Source organism: Mirounga angustirostris, unplaced genomic scaffold, assembly GCF_029215605.1.
Source record: "Mirounga angustirostris isolate CCGP_5_RB_7025 unplaced genomic scaffold, mMirAng1.0.hap1 SCAF_5, whole genome shotgun sequence".
Classification (NCBI taxonomy): domain Eukaryota; kingdom Metazoa; phylum Chordata; class Mammalia; order Carnivora; family Phocidae; genus Mirounga; species Mirounga angustirostris.
Window position 1 is genome coordinate 175052522 of NW_026991713.1, and position 15711 is coordinate 175068232.

General features: G+C 45.7%; 1 protein-coding gene across 3 annotated transcripts in view; it reads right to left on the bottom strand.

Moving 5' to 3' along the window:
- LMTK2 (lemur tyrosine kinase 2) overlaps window positions 1-15711 on the bottom strand; it is an 81215-nt gene that overhangs the window by 8585 nt on the left and 56919 nt on the right. For all 3 annotated transcript variants that reach the window (XM_064593308.1, XM_064593307.1, XM_045875817.3), the window contains exons 8-11: window positions 10555-10639; window positions 9195-9316; window positions 4302-4451; window positions 745-3730 (exon numbers count right to left, since the gene is read on the bottom strand). In XM_064593308.1, the coding sequence (XP_064449378.1) occupies window positions 745-3730; window positions 4302-4451; window positions 9195-9316; window positions 10555-10639 (3343 nt within the window). The remainder of the gene's footprint in view (window positions 1-744; window positions 3731-4301; window positions 4452-9194; window positions 9317-10554; window positions 10640-15711) is intronic.

The following is a 15711-nucleotide window of genomic DNA, read 5'->3' on the forward strand; positions in this document are numbered from 1 at the left end:
TGCTCCACGGGAAGCCTGCTTCTCCCTCTCCCACTCCCCCTGCTTGTGTCCCTGCTCTAAAAAAGAAATCAATTAACAGATGCAAGAAAATCTTCAGCCCTTCATTTGTAGAGAGGCTGAAGTCTGAGCTCACAGAACAGTGCTCAGCAGACACAGAAGGGCGGGAGGGTCTCAGACTCTGCCGCTGCCTGGTCCCAATCCGCAGGGACCAGCACCTCTGGGGCTACCTGTGAGCCATGGACTGTTCCAGCTTGCACCTGCGTGCTGGCTATTGCGGCCAACTGCTGATTATGGAAATTTGGTCTGTAAAGAGTAGCTAATTTCAGTAGGACTCTGTCAGCAAATCCAGAAGGGGCATCCAGGTCTCCTTCCCTTCATTTAATAGTTCCCTGTTCAAACTACATTTCTGCATATTCTTGAAACTGTAACCAAACCAAATTCCTATTTTATTTATTTATTTGAGAGAGAGAGAAAGAGAGCACGTACACACACACGAGCAGAGAGGAGAGGGAGAAGCAGGTTCCCTGTGACCAGGGAGCTTGATGTGGGGCTCGATCTCGGGACCCTGAGATCATGACCTGAGCCAAAGGCAGACGCTTAACCCAGGCCCCCCAAATTCCTATTTTTGAGGAATCATAAAACAGATTGGCGGCCTCAAAACAGCAATCAGGAAAACAAAGCACACTCGATTTCCTAACACACCTTGGAATTCTCTAATATGACAGTTTGTAGGTTAACAGGTACCTGGTCAAACAGATAGACTGTGACATCGTCAAAAAATGTCACTGCCTTCTTTTCTTTTTTCCAGTCATCGGGGAGCTGATCAACGGCAACGGTGGCCGAGGATTTCAACAGGCTCCGTAAGTGCTTCCCATCCTCGTTGCTGAGGATCACAGGCACGGGGTGCTCGGTCTCATCCTCTGACTCGGAGCTGAGGCTGTGCAGATTGAATGCCCGCAGGTCCTCGTCGGAGTCGTCACTGTTTTCGTCTTCCTCGTCTGCCTCAATGCCGTCCTCAGAGAGGTCGAGCATGCCCGACGCACCAAGTTTCCCCAAGTATTTCCCTTCAATATCTGGCTCTTTCAACTTGGGGCCCTCGGCGTGGCCGCACAGGGACTTCTCCACCGTCAGCTCTGACGCGCTGCCGGAACAGAGGGTGGCGTTTGCAAAGGCGAGGAGCTCATTGGTGTTGGTGCCGGTGGAGGTGAGCGTGCAGGGGCGCCCCTCTTGTGCCTCGAAGTCGTCACCGCTGCTTGGCTCGGAATTCAACAAACTCAAGGGACTGCCAGCCTCGTCTTCAGGAGGAGGCGTCTGCTGGGAAACATCAGCTGGTGCCGGTCCCGACATTTCTCTCAACTCCAGGTGACTTTCGGAATCTTGAGACGCAGGTAGACAAGTTTGGTCTGGCTGGCCAGGTCTGGTTTCCCGGCAACCGTCCTTGGTGCCAGGACTTTGCTCTGGGATGACTGGCTCCGGCAGGGGCTGATCCGTTACCAATTCCAAGGCTGAAGCTGAGGGTCCTGGGACCCCCTCGGACTTCTTATCCGGCTCAGAGTCATTATCTGAGAAGTAAGCAGAGTCTCGGTAGGAGCTCTGAGGGCCAGGTGCGAATGTCTGCGAGGTCACTTCTGTACCTCTGTGGCCATCGGCTGCGTCTGAGATGATGATGACCGGGTTGGGAGGCAAACTGCTATGACCGCTGTCACCCACTGTGGCCGTCTCTGAGGCTGCGGTGCCGTCGGAAGCAGGGTGCAGAGTCCATTCGGGGGACTCCAAGTTCTCGGTCTCGTAGCCACTGTCCGCAGGCTTATCAGGGGGCAGGAGTTTCTGAGGCGCATGAGAGCCTAAAGAACCCAATAAAACTTCATGGACATCCACTGAATCCAGAGAGTCTGGGGTCTCCACAGACTGTTCTGAAGTCGGAATGGGTGTTGACAAGCTGTCTTCTAAAAGGCTGTCTTGACTGGTTGAGTCTGAGGAGAGGGCAGACACCAAGCCCCCCTCTTTTGTAGCATCTTTACAATGCAGCTGACTCAAAGTCTCCACAGCTTCCACGTTTTTCTCCAGCAGACTGTTGCTGTGATGGTCTTCTGAAAGGGGCTGGTTTTGTAAGTTCTGTCTCAATTCTGGAAGATTACTTCCTATACTCACCTTATTGGCAAAAAGGTCATCAACGAGAACTGAGTCACTTTTGGTCAGTCTCAAGGCCTCTGGACTTTGGTGGGTCAAGTCATGGGACCTGTCGCAAATGCCGTGTGGTTTGGCATCAGTTGAGGGGATCACAACTGTGATGGCCACAGAGTCTGGACTGATTTCTTGGTAGAGACAGTCTTCCTGGACACTGACATCTGAACATGTGGGTTCTCCCTGCTTCAGGAACATATCTGGAGGTACGTGATGAGGTGTTCTTTCTGTTTCGAGAGAGGTAGGAGGGACCTGCACTTCCGGGGAAGACTGTGATGAGGTGTTCAAAATGTTGTCCTTGAACACGACACCTGTGTCTTTACCTTTTGCGCTTATGTTTTCCTGCAACAAAGAAAAGCCTGGTTTATTTTCAGCAAACTTAACCTCAGGATCTAGAGAACTTCTGCGTGGAGTTTCTAACATTGTTTCAGTGACACCAGCGTTTTTAAGTTCTGTTTGGAGATCATTTACATGTTCTTTGCTAGACAATGAGTCTTTTAGTAAGTTCTTCTCTTGAAGAAATAAAAAGTTTTCTGACAATTCTTGAACAGTCAGTGGATCAAAATTATCCTGGTGCAAAATGTTTTCTGATAAGCAAAGAGGCTCACAGTCAAAAAGCTTACGGGGCTTTTCTTTCTCAAAGTGGCACGTTGTTACGGACTCTCTGGAGGCATCCAGACTTGAACTTAAAGTGGTCGGCTTCGAGTCCGTTTGAACTCCATTTAGTTCCATTAAGTCAAATATTTTTTGGTGCCTGGGCAGACCATCTGATTTGTCCAGATCATTAAATATACTGTTGAAGGGGCTCTCAGGGCCCCTGGGAGCATGGACATCCTCGGGGATGCTGGAATCTTTGGGGTCTGTACTGCTTTGGAAGAAATCCTCATCTGTACTGGACTCCTCAAATTCCAGATTCTTGAGTGTCAGAAACTGGGACGTCTCATCACTTATCTTCTCTGGGTTATCCATCTCGGTTGTGAGCAGTGCGGGCGGGTAATCGAGCTCCAAGTTGCTACCACTTTTTTCTTCCAACTGGATATAATAGTCGCTTCCAACAGAAAGGTTGTGGGCATCAAATACAGGAACCACTCCAGGGGCCCCACGGGGGACATCCTGGCCACTGTCGTCTTGTTTCCCCGGCCCAGGATCTGAAAGTGAACTCTCAAAAACTTCAACTGGGAAGAAGATGCTTGTGTAGGACAAGGCTTCGTCCGGGGCACCCCGACTGTGCTCGTCAAAGTGGTCATGCTTAGCCGCCTCCCAGACATACTCAAAGCTCAGGCCCTGGCTGGTCTCAGTCACGGTGAGGACCTCCTCCATCTCGCGACCAAGCCGATCCCTGGCAAAATGGTCGAGAATTGGGAAGGCAGCATTACTTGAAGTGTCTCTGCTATTTGTATTTGGTTTAAGAGCATTCCACTGTTGTTCAAAGTCAACTTCTGAGTCCCTTTGGCTTTGCATCCGCAGGTAGGTGAGCAACCTATGCACGTCCTCGGCCGCTGGTCTCTTGTCTGGCGACAGCCAGCAAAATTGCAAAACTTCATACCTGAATGACAATTGAGAGGTAATTAATGGATTGATGATAAATTGCTTTATTCATTTTTTTTTTAAAGATTTTTCATTTATTTATTTAGACAGAGAGAGTGAGAGTAGCAGAGGGAGAGAGAGAAGCAGACTCCCAACTGAGCAAGGAGCCCGATGCGGGGCTCGAACCCAGGACCTCGGGATCATGACCCGAGCCAAAGGCAGACACTCAACGACTGAGCCACCCAGGCGCCCCAATGGTAAACTGCTTTAAAATAAGAAAGGACTTCACAAGGACTCCTAAGCCAACCCAACATCTCAAAAGTTTCTATGCTATGACCACTGTCAACCACATGAAGCAGCTCAGTTCATGGTGAAAGAGGAAATAAAGAAATATAAAAATATAAAATCCTAGCTCTTTGTGTTCCCAGGACACTTCACGGTATTGGTGTCTGTCATTTGTTTTTCTAGTGTGTATCCAGTGACTTAGCCCCAGAATTTAGAAACAGTTTTCATAACATTTATTGTTTAAAAAGAGGGAATATACAACACCCAAAGAAAGAGACAACAAAACATAAAATGGAGTTACCCACCATCTATCAGAATAAGGCTGCTCCAGCTGAGGCTTAGGGAGCTTTGTGTCTCTCTCTCGAATCACCTGATTGAGAACATCTAAGTTGGAAAGGCTGGAATAAGGCTGAGCAGCATTATCAAAAAGCTCCCAAAGTGTCACACCCAGGGACCTGTGGAAAAAAGAAAACAGTTATTTCTTCTTCCCTTTATAGATGTCAAATTTTTCAGCACCAGTATCTTCATTTGTACACTCATTAGTGACTTTACGAACAAGGTGTGTACTGAAAAGGTACACAGATAAAGACAACTCTTTAACGTGATTTTTAAAAAGAGGCATTTTCAAAAAAATGAGGACAAGTATGCCTCCTCATATTTACGTATTTACTACGGAGTACTCTAGAAGTTTTGGCCAATGCAAAAAAAAAAAATTAAACAGATAACAGGCACAATTATAGAGAGGAGCTAATGTGACTGTCAACTTTAAATTCAAGAAATTATTTGAAAGATCACAGGGCGCCTAGGTGGCTCTGACGTTAGGCGTCTGCCTTCGGCTCAGGTCATGATCCCAGAGTCCTGGGATCAAGCCCCGCATCGGGCTCCCTGCTCCACGGGAAGCCTGCTCCTCCCTCTCCCACTCCCCCTGCTTGTATTCCCTCTCTCACTGTGTCTCTCTCTGTCAAATAAATAAATAAAATCTTTAAAAAAAAAAAAAAGAAAGAAAGATCCTTAGAATTATTTCAGAGTTCAGCGAGATGGTGAAATACAAGATAAATATCCTGAGGTGGACAAAAAAAAAAAAAATCCCATTCACAATAGTAGTAAACACCAGAAAATATATCAGAGAAACCTTTATATAAACAAATAATCTCTTCTTTGGTGGATCCACACAATTCCCAACAGTGTGGGTTTGGTTGCTATTATGAAGGGACTTCTTGCCATCATTCTGCCACCTTTTTTGTGTGTCTGCCACCTGCCCGAGCCTCTCGATGCCTCCAGGTTCTCGGCTGTTACCACAGGCAGGAGGGAATGCCCCTTCTTGGTACCCATTCCGTTCTCTCACGCCAAGGGCTCTGTTGCCATGGAAACGGCCTCTACAGCTCAGATGTACACTTACTCTCCACCTCCTCTGTGCAGTCTCCGGGTTTCTATCCCAGCACGAGCCTTTGGTCGTGTAGCAGCATCTCCTATCACTGCAATGGCCCCTAAATCTGGCTGACCACCTGTGTCATCTGGGAATACAGAGGTATTTAGGACCCACCCCCAAGAACTCTCAGTTGGTAGATGCAGGTGTGGCCTAGGAAACTGTATTTAAAAGTTCCCTAGTGATTCTGACATCCAGCCAGGTTTGGGTATTAATGGTTTACGTGACTTGGATCACTACCTCCAGAATGCTTGTTTGAATAATAAACTGCACTGAATGCGTAAGTCTATTATTGGACACTGCAGAGTACAATACAACTTATGAGTTAATTTCTGTATGCTAACTTCACAAGTCAGTGAAAAACATCAGCATATTCAGTATCTAAGTTGAGAAATCACTTTTTTTTTAAGATTTTTTTTTTATTTATTTATTTGAGAGAGAATGAGAGAGAGCAAGCACAAGAGAGGGGGGAGGGTCAGAGGGAGAAGCAGACTCCCTGCCGAGCAGGGAGCCCGACACAGGACTCGATCCGGGGACTCCAGGATCATGACCTGAGCCGAAGGCAGTCGCCCAACCAACTGAGCCACCCAGGCGCCCGAGAAATCACTTCTATCAGAGGAAATAAATGGACCCAAATTTCACAACTCAATTCAAGAAATAAAACACTTCTTTTCCCTGGCACAGACTTGCCAGAGGCAGAGGGTCGTTCTGGGTACAAAAAAGTTTAAGACACTATCGATGACGTTAGGGAGTTTATAATTTAACTGAGGAAAATAAGACATTCACATGAAACACTAAAGACCACAGAGATAGTATATAATTAATGGCAAAATGAGTGTTACCGCTACCATGCTTGGTGTGATCTTGGGCATATAACTACCTGTGTCAATTTCTCCAAATCCCTGATTTAACTCACTTCCCCTCCCCCATTCCCAAATCAAAGCCCTCTCCAGCCCCCAGCCCACCCTGTTCTTCAGAGAACACGAAGCATGGGCTTTCTCAACTCCCCACTCCACCAATCCTAGCATCTCTATGCATCGCCTACTCATCTCCTCCGGCCACAGAGAAAGATGAGACACGTCTCCTCCTCAAGGTCTGTCCCTGCCCCGGAGCTCTCTACTCTACCCCGTGCAGTGTCCTCCAGGATAACCACCACCAATCACTGTCACTGGTCCCTAGCTATTCAATTCTTCACTTTGTACTGACTCTTGCATCCTTGAGTACCACTGGCCTCTCCCCTCTGGGGAACAAAAGGTGTCCTGTAGTTCTTACCCTCTTTTCCACTCAACTCTCTAAGAGCGGCCCCTCTTGTTCCCCCTGGTACAGGGCAGCGTGGGCCCTGCCTTGGGCTGCAGCTGGCACCACGGCCGGCCCTGCCACCAGAGACTTCTCAAAGTGTTAGCAACAAGGGCTGGGCTCTGTCTCTGGGGACACAGGCTAAGTTTGCAGGTCCAACACCCTGCTAGGAACAGTAAAAATAGGGATAAAGCATACAAAGCATCTTTTTAAAGGTATCACAGATGGGCTAGCAGGGAATTGCCAGGAAAAACTCCAGAACTTGAAGAACTAAGGAGAATACTAAACCACCTTTGAGCTGGTGCTTTTGCTGAAGCACAGAACTCGGGCTTTTGTGGTCTTGGTTTACGAGGCAATGCGGGTGCTGGTAAACAGCCCTGGGCCTGCCCAAGCTAAGGGGAATCACAGAGACACCTCCTCACAGTGAGCTTAAACCTGCCCCTGCTGCCTCCCTCCAGGAGCCTGAAAGGCAAGGTGACTCAGCACTGAGGCACGGTGAGTTAGGGTACGTGTGTATGACTGTGTGAGTGTGTGTGTGCGTGTGTGTAAGGGGGGTGTGGTCCCTAACAAGCTGTAACCACAGAGCTGATCCTTGATTGCATTTGCAGCCCAAATTCACAACACCTGAGTGTTCAAAAAAAACCTTAAATCTGAATATGTGAAGCTCTCTTACATGGCAGGACCCCCTGGTATCCAGCACAAGCGAGTAAGTGTGGATCCTCTCTGGAGGAATGCTCCCCAATTCTAGGTTTCCAAGATCCTCACCCCAAGGAAACAAGGCACCATCAAGAACCAGCAAGACCAAATCCACTAGGACTTCAGCTACCAGAATTATCTGATGCAGATCATAATCCAGTTGTTTTAAAAACACTGGGATATGTTTTAAAAAACCAAACAGATTTCCTAAAACTGAAAAGTCAATAGCTGAACTATATAAAACTTAATAGAGAGATTTAACAGAAGAACAGACACAGCTGAAGAGAGAATTTTTAAAAAGAGAAAGAATTAGTGGCTGGAACACAGGTCTCAAAATTATCTAGAGCGTGGCCCAGAGTCAAAGAGATAGGATATATAAAGGAGAGATGAAGAGACAGAAGGCAGAGCAGGAAGGCATGACACATGTCTAAACGGACTTCCCGAAAGAGGGAAATGGAGCAGAGGCAGTATTTGAAGGGTAGGCCTGAGAACACCACCAACCTATAGATCTGAAAGCCAAATAAATCCCAAGCAGAAAAACATAAGAAATCCACACCCATACACATCATAGTGAAACTACAAAAAACCCCACAAAAAACAAAGAGAAGAATTTAAAAGCAGCCAGAGAGAAAAGGTCACATTACCTTCAAAGAGATTAGGTAGACTTACGGCTGACTTCTCAATAGCAACAATGGAAGCCAGAAGACAGTAGAACCATCTCTTCAGTATGCTGAGAGAAAGTAACTGTCACCAAGTAAAAATATATTTCAAAAATGAGGACAAAATAAAGGTATGTTCAGACCTACAAAAAACTGAGAGTCTGTTACCAGCAGGCCCTCACTATAGGAAATTCTGAAGGACATACTTCAGACAAAGGGAGAATGATCCCAGATGGAATGTCTGAGATTTAAAAAAAAAAGAAAAGAAAAAAGAAAAAAAAGAATGAAGAGCAAAGTGATTTAATTATGTGGATAAACCTAAACAAAAAAGTGCTAAAAAAAAAAACCCCAATAATAACGTCTTGTGAGGATAAAAGAAAAAAAAATACCCAATAAGATATAAGTGTGTGTGTGCATGCATGTGTGTGGTGTATAGTTAAACCAAGTTAAAGTATGTTAAAGTATCCTGAGGTCCATGTACTGTTCAGAAAGAGGGTCAAAATATGAACTAATATTAGACTAAAATAAGTGGAATACACATGTCATAACTTCTAGGGTAACCTTTAATAGTTAAAGCATAGGACTAGTGTATACAACTCTCAAACTAACGGGAAAAAGCAGTTAAAAAAAATCCAAAAGAAGGCAAGAAGAGAAAAAGAAAATAGAAAAAGCAGGATAATAGCACAAAAAATATATATATAAATTAAGAAAGCTGTAACAGAAATCGTTAGTCAAAGACAAACACATTTTTTTCAACTTTCATTAAACTGATCTCCTATAAATTACAGTATTACATATTGGTCCAAACGTCTTTCCGTTTTTTCATTTACTTTAATAAATATTTAAAATGTCTATTATACTGCAGGTCTTACAGGAGGCAAGAAAATAGACCAGTTTCCTGCTTTTGTGGACCTTATTACTGTTGAATGGGTAAGAGAAAAGTTAATTATATCATCACAATTGTGATAGTTGCTATGATGTCAAAGAATTGTCTTTACCTCACCATCAGGCACACCTGTGTTCCTAAATCTTATTCAGTTATTTTTCTTTAAGTACTCAAGGGGAAAGAAGTGAGGACTTTGCTACACAAAAGTCTAACAGAATGGTAAATCAATACCTACCAGATATTACTATACTTCGTTTGATCTGCAGTTAGTAGTCTGTCTTGAAAGCTGGTTACTAATTCTGGAGCAGTCCATCGCAGAGGGAAAATTTTTTTATCATCTGTTTCAATATAATCCTCCTGTGTTGTTAGAAAGCATACAGAATTTTAAATTCTATTAGTCTTTTAGTGAACTCAATGATTTAACACCAGGTCATTCTCAGAAAACACATGCTGAACCCAAAAGACGTATCAGAAAAAGAAGTGGGCATGAAGAGAGATTTTCTGGGCAGAAGATGGGTGAGGTTTTCTCTGAAGCCTTCTGGGCTTCGTGAGCTGCTGTCTGAGCCATGAACGCTTGCTCAGTCAGCCTTCCCGGAAAAAGAAGGTACTCCACGTCTGATGTACAGAACAGACTCTGAGCAAAACATCTTTTAAAATATGCTGGGCCTTACGCCCCGAGTAGGGCAGCAGTGCCTAAGATTAGGGACTGGCTTCTAAGTCCATGCTCAACCATTTACAGCTCGCTACCAGACTCTGGGAAAGCAACAAATATGCTAAGCCTTTTTCTTTATCTGTAAAAAGAGGATGATACAATACCCACCTCCGTTTACGGTGAGGATTAAAATAGGTAACTGCCGGCAACGACTTCATGGTGCCTGGTACATAGCAAGAGCTCAAGACACTAGAGCGACTATGCAGACAAATAACCAACTTACATTTGCGTAATGTATTTTAGTTACAAAGTACTATGAAAACATGAGCCCTGTGGTCCTCACGAGAACCCCGCAAGACGGAACAGGTATGATCCTCGTGCCGCTCTGTGGATGGCGTGGAGCCAGGACAGACAGTCACATTCTGTGCCCCATACCCTGCTACCTCATTCAGCTGGGCTACAAAAGAACACACGAAAACCTCACCTACTTCTTAGCTTGTTTGGGGATGTATTTATGGCAGAGTTTAAAAAAATCTAAACTGCAACCTTCCTTTTGAGCCAGAATTTTACTGGGGACATGTTGATATGACATGTACAGTGCATTTTATACAGGTGGTAATGATTACTGCCCATGTGTTCATACTAAAATGTGTTATGCACCACCAAGCTGTATTAATTACACTGTGTAAAAATCTTATTTTTAAACAAAGCCTTTGGAAAGCCGTCACAAAACCTCAGCACAGAGCCACCGATGTAGACAAACCACACGTCAGAAGCCAACACTGCTGTTACGATGACTAGAACAAACCATTCTCCAAAAAGGCAACATAACCAAGATTCTTAACCCCCTCTTCCAAAGCCGGGGTGGCATTCTGTGATATGACCACCTCATGACTATGAAATTAAATCAACTTCAGGAGAGAACCTTTAAACCTTGGCTTACCTTGTACCTGCTGAATCCTATTCCATAATCTCCCACTTTCACATTCAGGTCCGAGGTAAGAAAACAGTTCCGCAAGGCTAAGTCACTAAAAGCAGAAAGAGTGAAGTGAACACAAGGATAAGGGGAACCTGCAAGCAGGACACTGTCACCCCAAATTGCTATGAACAAGGCTTTCTCTATGAAGCAGAGTGGTGTGCTGAGCTCCCTGCTCAGTAATGTTTTAAAATTCTTTTTTAGGGGTGCCTGGGTGGCTCAGTTGGTTAAGCATCTGCCTTCAGCTCGGGTCATGATCTCAGGGTCCTGGGATCGTGCTCTGCATCAGGCTCCCCAGTCTGCTTCTCCCTCTGACCGTCCCCCCTCTCATGCTCTCCCTATCATACCCTCTGTTTCTATTTATTAAGATTTTATTTATTTATTTGAGAGAGAGAGAGACAGAGATAGTGAGAGAAAGCACAGGTGGGGAGAAGAGGGAGAAGCAGGCTTCCCACTGAGCAGGGAGCCTGACCCAAGACTGGATCCCAGGACCCTGGGATCATGAGCTTAGCCAAAGGCAGATGCTTAACCCACTGAGCCACCCAGGTGCCCCTAAAATTATTTTTTAACGGAAAAAGGATTATATATCATATTCTTCATTACTAAATCCATGGAGATGATAAAATTTTTTCTTACAAGTAGTAACTGCTAAAGCAAGGAACCTGGATGGCTCAGTTGGTTAAACGTCTGACTTGTGATTTCAGCTCATGAGTTGTGAGACTGGGCCCAGCATGGGGCTCCACACTCAGCAGGGAGTCTGCTTGAGATTCTCTCCCTCTGCCCCTCCCCATGCTCACCCGCACTCTCTAATAAATAAATAAATCTTATAAAAAACCAAGTAACTGCTAAGATTAAAAACTGACCATATTTGTACCTTCTGCTGCATCAATAGCAGATTTATGTCTCATTTCCTGGTGTTTTGAGAGTGATCAAGAGGGGCACCTAGCTGGCTTAGTCAGTTAAACGTCTGCCTTCGGCTCAGGTCATGATCTCGGGGTCCTGGGATGGAGCCCTGAATCAGGCTCCCTGCTCAGTGGGGAGCCTGCTTTTCCCTCTCCCTCCGCCCCTCTGCCCTGCTTGTGCTCTGTCTCTCATTCAATTTCAAATAAATAAAATCTTTAAAAAAAAAAAAAAAGGATGGCCAGGAATTTTAAAATACTATGAGCTAAAGTGTCTGAGTAATTTTTTACAGTAACTTGTATTACTTGAGTAATAGTCTAGTGGTAGTCTATTTAAGTAAAGGTGAATAAAATTACAACTTCAAGCACCCCAAACTAATCTACATTATTGAAAATATTAATTTTTAATGTATTATAAGGAGGCCGCTTCTAGTTACTTCGCTTTCTTACAAACCCCACCTCTCCACAGGGAGGTAAAGAGCACATTTTCAGGACTTACTGAAAACAAATTACATAGGTTATTTAAGAACAGGTTAGTTCTCAAAAACACATATGTTGAAAAGTAAAATCTACTTTTTCTGAAGGAACCTTCCATATAGACAACAGAGTAAACACTTTGGATTTCAGTATAAGCCCCCCTTTTATCTTTCAATCTTTTTATCTTTTTGATCATCCACTGGCATAGGAATTAAAGAGTCCACTAAATTAAAGTAGAAAAGTACAGCCCATTTATAGTTTCAAATCATAAAGTTATCAAAAACTTTCTGTAGTCCAAAACTCAGAATGTCTTGATACGATTTTAGAAGACAAAAGCTTAAATTAATGATTAAATTCTTAACTTTCAAAGACTTTAATTTCTGACGCTTACATGCCCGGAACAGGACCATGCTGATGACAGCAGCAGCTTTGGCTGATGTAACTCAGTGACAGCCCGCCTGGTACCTAAGGACCAGGTACCTAAGGACAGCCTGCCTGGTACATAAGGATCCAATCATATGTTAATGGCTAAGATTTATAAAGCACTTACTCTACACCGGGCATTTCTCTAAGCTCTATACACGTATTAACTCATCTAATCTTCACAAGGAACCTTGGAAGTGGATAGTCTCATCCTCCTCATTTACAGATGAGGAAACAGGCAGAGAATCAAAGTAACTTTTTTGCCAGGGCTGTAAAGCCAACAAGACGCCGTCCCCCTGCAGTAACCATCAGCAACAATGCACCAGCAATTGGAGCGTTGTCCTGGGCGTATGGCTGGTCCCCGACGAACACGTGCTGATCTAGACGGCCAGCTGGTTCTATTCAATCATCTCCACACTGTGTTTACTAGCGGTAATTTTCACGGGGCTCCCCTCAGAAGCCTTCAAGCCTGTGGTGTCCGGGAGCAAGAGAGAAACTTCCAATCTTAAGAAGAAAATTGGTCTCCTTTTTGGAATGAAGGGAGGCAGGAGGAAGGCAGAAGCAATACACCCTTCGAGGGCAGAGAAACGGAAATGCTTTCCGGCAGGCGACACTGTCCACTGGACCGACAGCTACAACAGGACGGTGCCGCGGGTTCTACCAACAGAGGCTCTGTCACTGAGCACCACCGATGGGCATTTCCAGTCTCTAGAAACAGATCCTTCTTAACCTTCCCCAAGGTTAAGAGTCGAGCAGTCCTTCTGCTAAGAGCAGAATTAAAAGCTGGGTGTCCCAGCATTCCAACAGGTCCCCGTGTGTGTCCCCTGCAGGTGGGCAGCGGCCTCGGCACTTGGCGCCTTCCCCGCGGGCCATCCGAGCAACCAAACTGTAGGCAACACCTGGGCTGCCCTGCCCCCTCCGTCCTCTCCTCTCTCCTTCCACATGTACAGTGCAGGTCTTTAGACACATCAAACATGAAGGTTATGGAAAAGATGAAAAATCACCTAAGCAAAAGGCCATTGGTTTTCATTGTAAAAGGCACCCTAAAACTCTAACACAATCCAAGTGATGCTCTCAGGGGAGGGAGGAATGCTTCTCCTCACCTGAAATCCGAAGCAATGAGGACCCAGACCAGGGTGGGACTGGAGGAGCTTCTTCTAAACCTGCCCCCTACCTCCACCCCACGCATGCGAGCACCACACACAGCATGGGGGGAGGGAGGGCGGCGCGAAAGGTCAATGTGGGGACTCATCCTGGCTCCACTGCTTAGGAGCCGTGTGACTTGGGGCAAGTCATTTAACATATCCGAGCCTCAGTTTACTCAAACGGGTGCGCTGTAAGAGCTAACTCACAACGTTCTATAAGGATAAAATAAAGCAATATATGAAATGTTCTCAGAATGTTAAAGTGCTATCCACTTCTAAGATAATGATATAATTTGATTCAAAATTGGTAAAAGCAAATATTCTCTGAAGCCCAACACACAAAGCTAAAGAAGAGAAAAACACAAAGGTGTAACTTAACAACAAAGGTAATACTTGACGTCAATGGCTGCTTTTGGTCAGGAAACACAAACATACCCAGTATATTCTTCCTTCAAGTTGAAAAACAGGTCTAGTGGTGAGGCTGCCAAACGATCCAGCTCTGACGGCCTCTGGCTCCGTCCCCTCGGCTGGCAACAAGGCCGTCCATCGCCCCCGCTGTCAGTGATGGCCTCGGCCGTGTGAGCGGGGCGGACAGACGTGGGGAGTGGGGATCCACAGATCTAAAAGTTCCCCATCCTGACTCACAAGGAAGCATCACTACTTGTTCTCAGCTCAGCCAGACTGGAGTTAACCCGGCCCCAGAATGACTGCTCGACTGGAAACAGCTCAGGGAGGTGCAGCCATTTTCAAAATCATTCACACCTCTCTTCGCGTTACTTATGCTTTCGCGAGCAAGCTGAATTCCTCATAAACAGAGGCACCACATGGGAAGCAAAATAGCTGACACTTACTGCTGAGTATTCTCCTAGGGCGTGGCATACATTATCTCAAGTCCTCTCGACAACAGCACTTCAGGATAAAGATTATCCCCATTCATAGAAGAAAAAGGTTCAGAAGGATTAAGTAATGTGGCTTATCTTGGTACAGTTAACGAGAGGTGAATTAACAACTTGAACCCCTGATTTGTGCTTTGCTCACCAGATCGCTCTGCCCTTGGCAGTCATGAAAGTTTAAAAAAAAAAAATCACTAAGAGTTTTGAAGAAACTGCTACTTCTCACTTGAAGATGGGACACAGCTCAGAGCGGTACAAGCTCAAGACGAAAGCCAGAGGACTCTGGTAAGGGCACAAAGGACGCAGTTGTAACTGCTTTTGCCCCGATTTATTAGGTCAGTCCTTGCTAGTTGAACGAGACTACATTTCCCGAGTGCCTCCTGCACGTCAGGCACCTGCTAGGCTCCAGGTCTATAGAGGGCACTTGCTCTGGGAAATTCTGGGCGGACGCCGAGGAGAAGGTCTGTGGCTGGAATGTGGGCCACCACTGCTGGCCTGGGTTTTGAGAAATGGTGATAAAACGGGGACAAAGCCTTCAGTTCTGTTTTCTCCAGGGCTGGGCCAGAGCTGACACTGAGCTGGACAGTCAGGCTTCTATGGGTCTCAACCTCTGGTTATGGCTTATCTCCTCCCTGTACATGATTACAAGACTGGACGAAACACATAGGGATGGCAGAAACAGAGGCTGCCAAAGAGGCTGAACTGCAGGGCAGGGTAGAAGGAGAGGAGGGAGTAAGCTCAGAGAGCGAGCAAGCATCCCAGAAATCTGCATACGGGTCCCTCTGAGTCTTGTCTGAGGCCAACTCCTGAGCTGCGTACGTGTGCGCTCTGGAAGATAATGAGGCTGACAGGACACTCACAGAGCTGGGAAGACTGGTCAGCGTGGAGAGACTTCCCTCAACAGCCTGGTGATACCCCTCAAGGTCCTTAAGAAGAAGGTTACTCTGACGTAAGGCAAGGGATCCCCTAGGCCTGTCCTAAAAGCGTTTTACACCAAGATGGAGCTGAGTGCCAATTAACTGACGCTCTTCAAAGTGGTAGTTCTCACACTGGGCGTGCACTGAAATCACTTGGGAGGCGAGTGAAACGCAGTAGGCCTGCAGTGGGGACGGAGGTACCCCTCAGACAACCCCCAGAATCCAAGCCCGGCCTAGAAGGCTGCACTGGATCAGGGCTATAGCACTATGCCATGGATCCCAGAACATTAATTTTCCCTTAAGACCTAGGGTCATCTAGAAAACTGGAACATTGAATACTTTACTTACCCCTGATGATTTTAAGTTGATG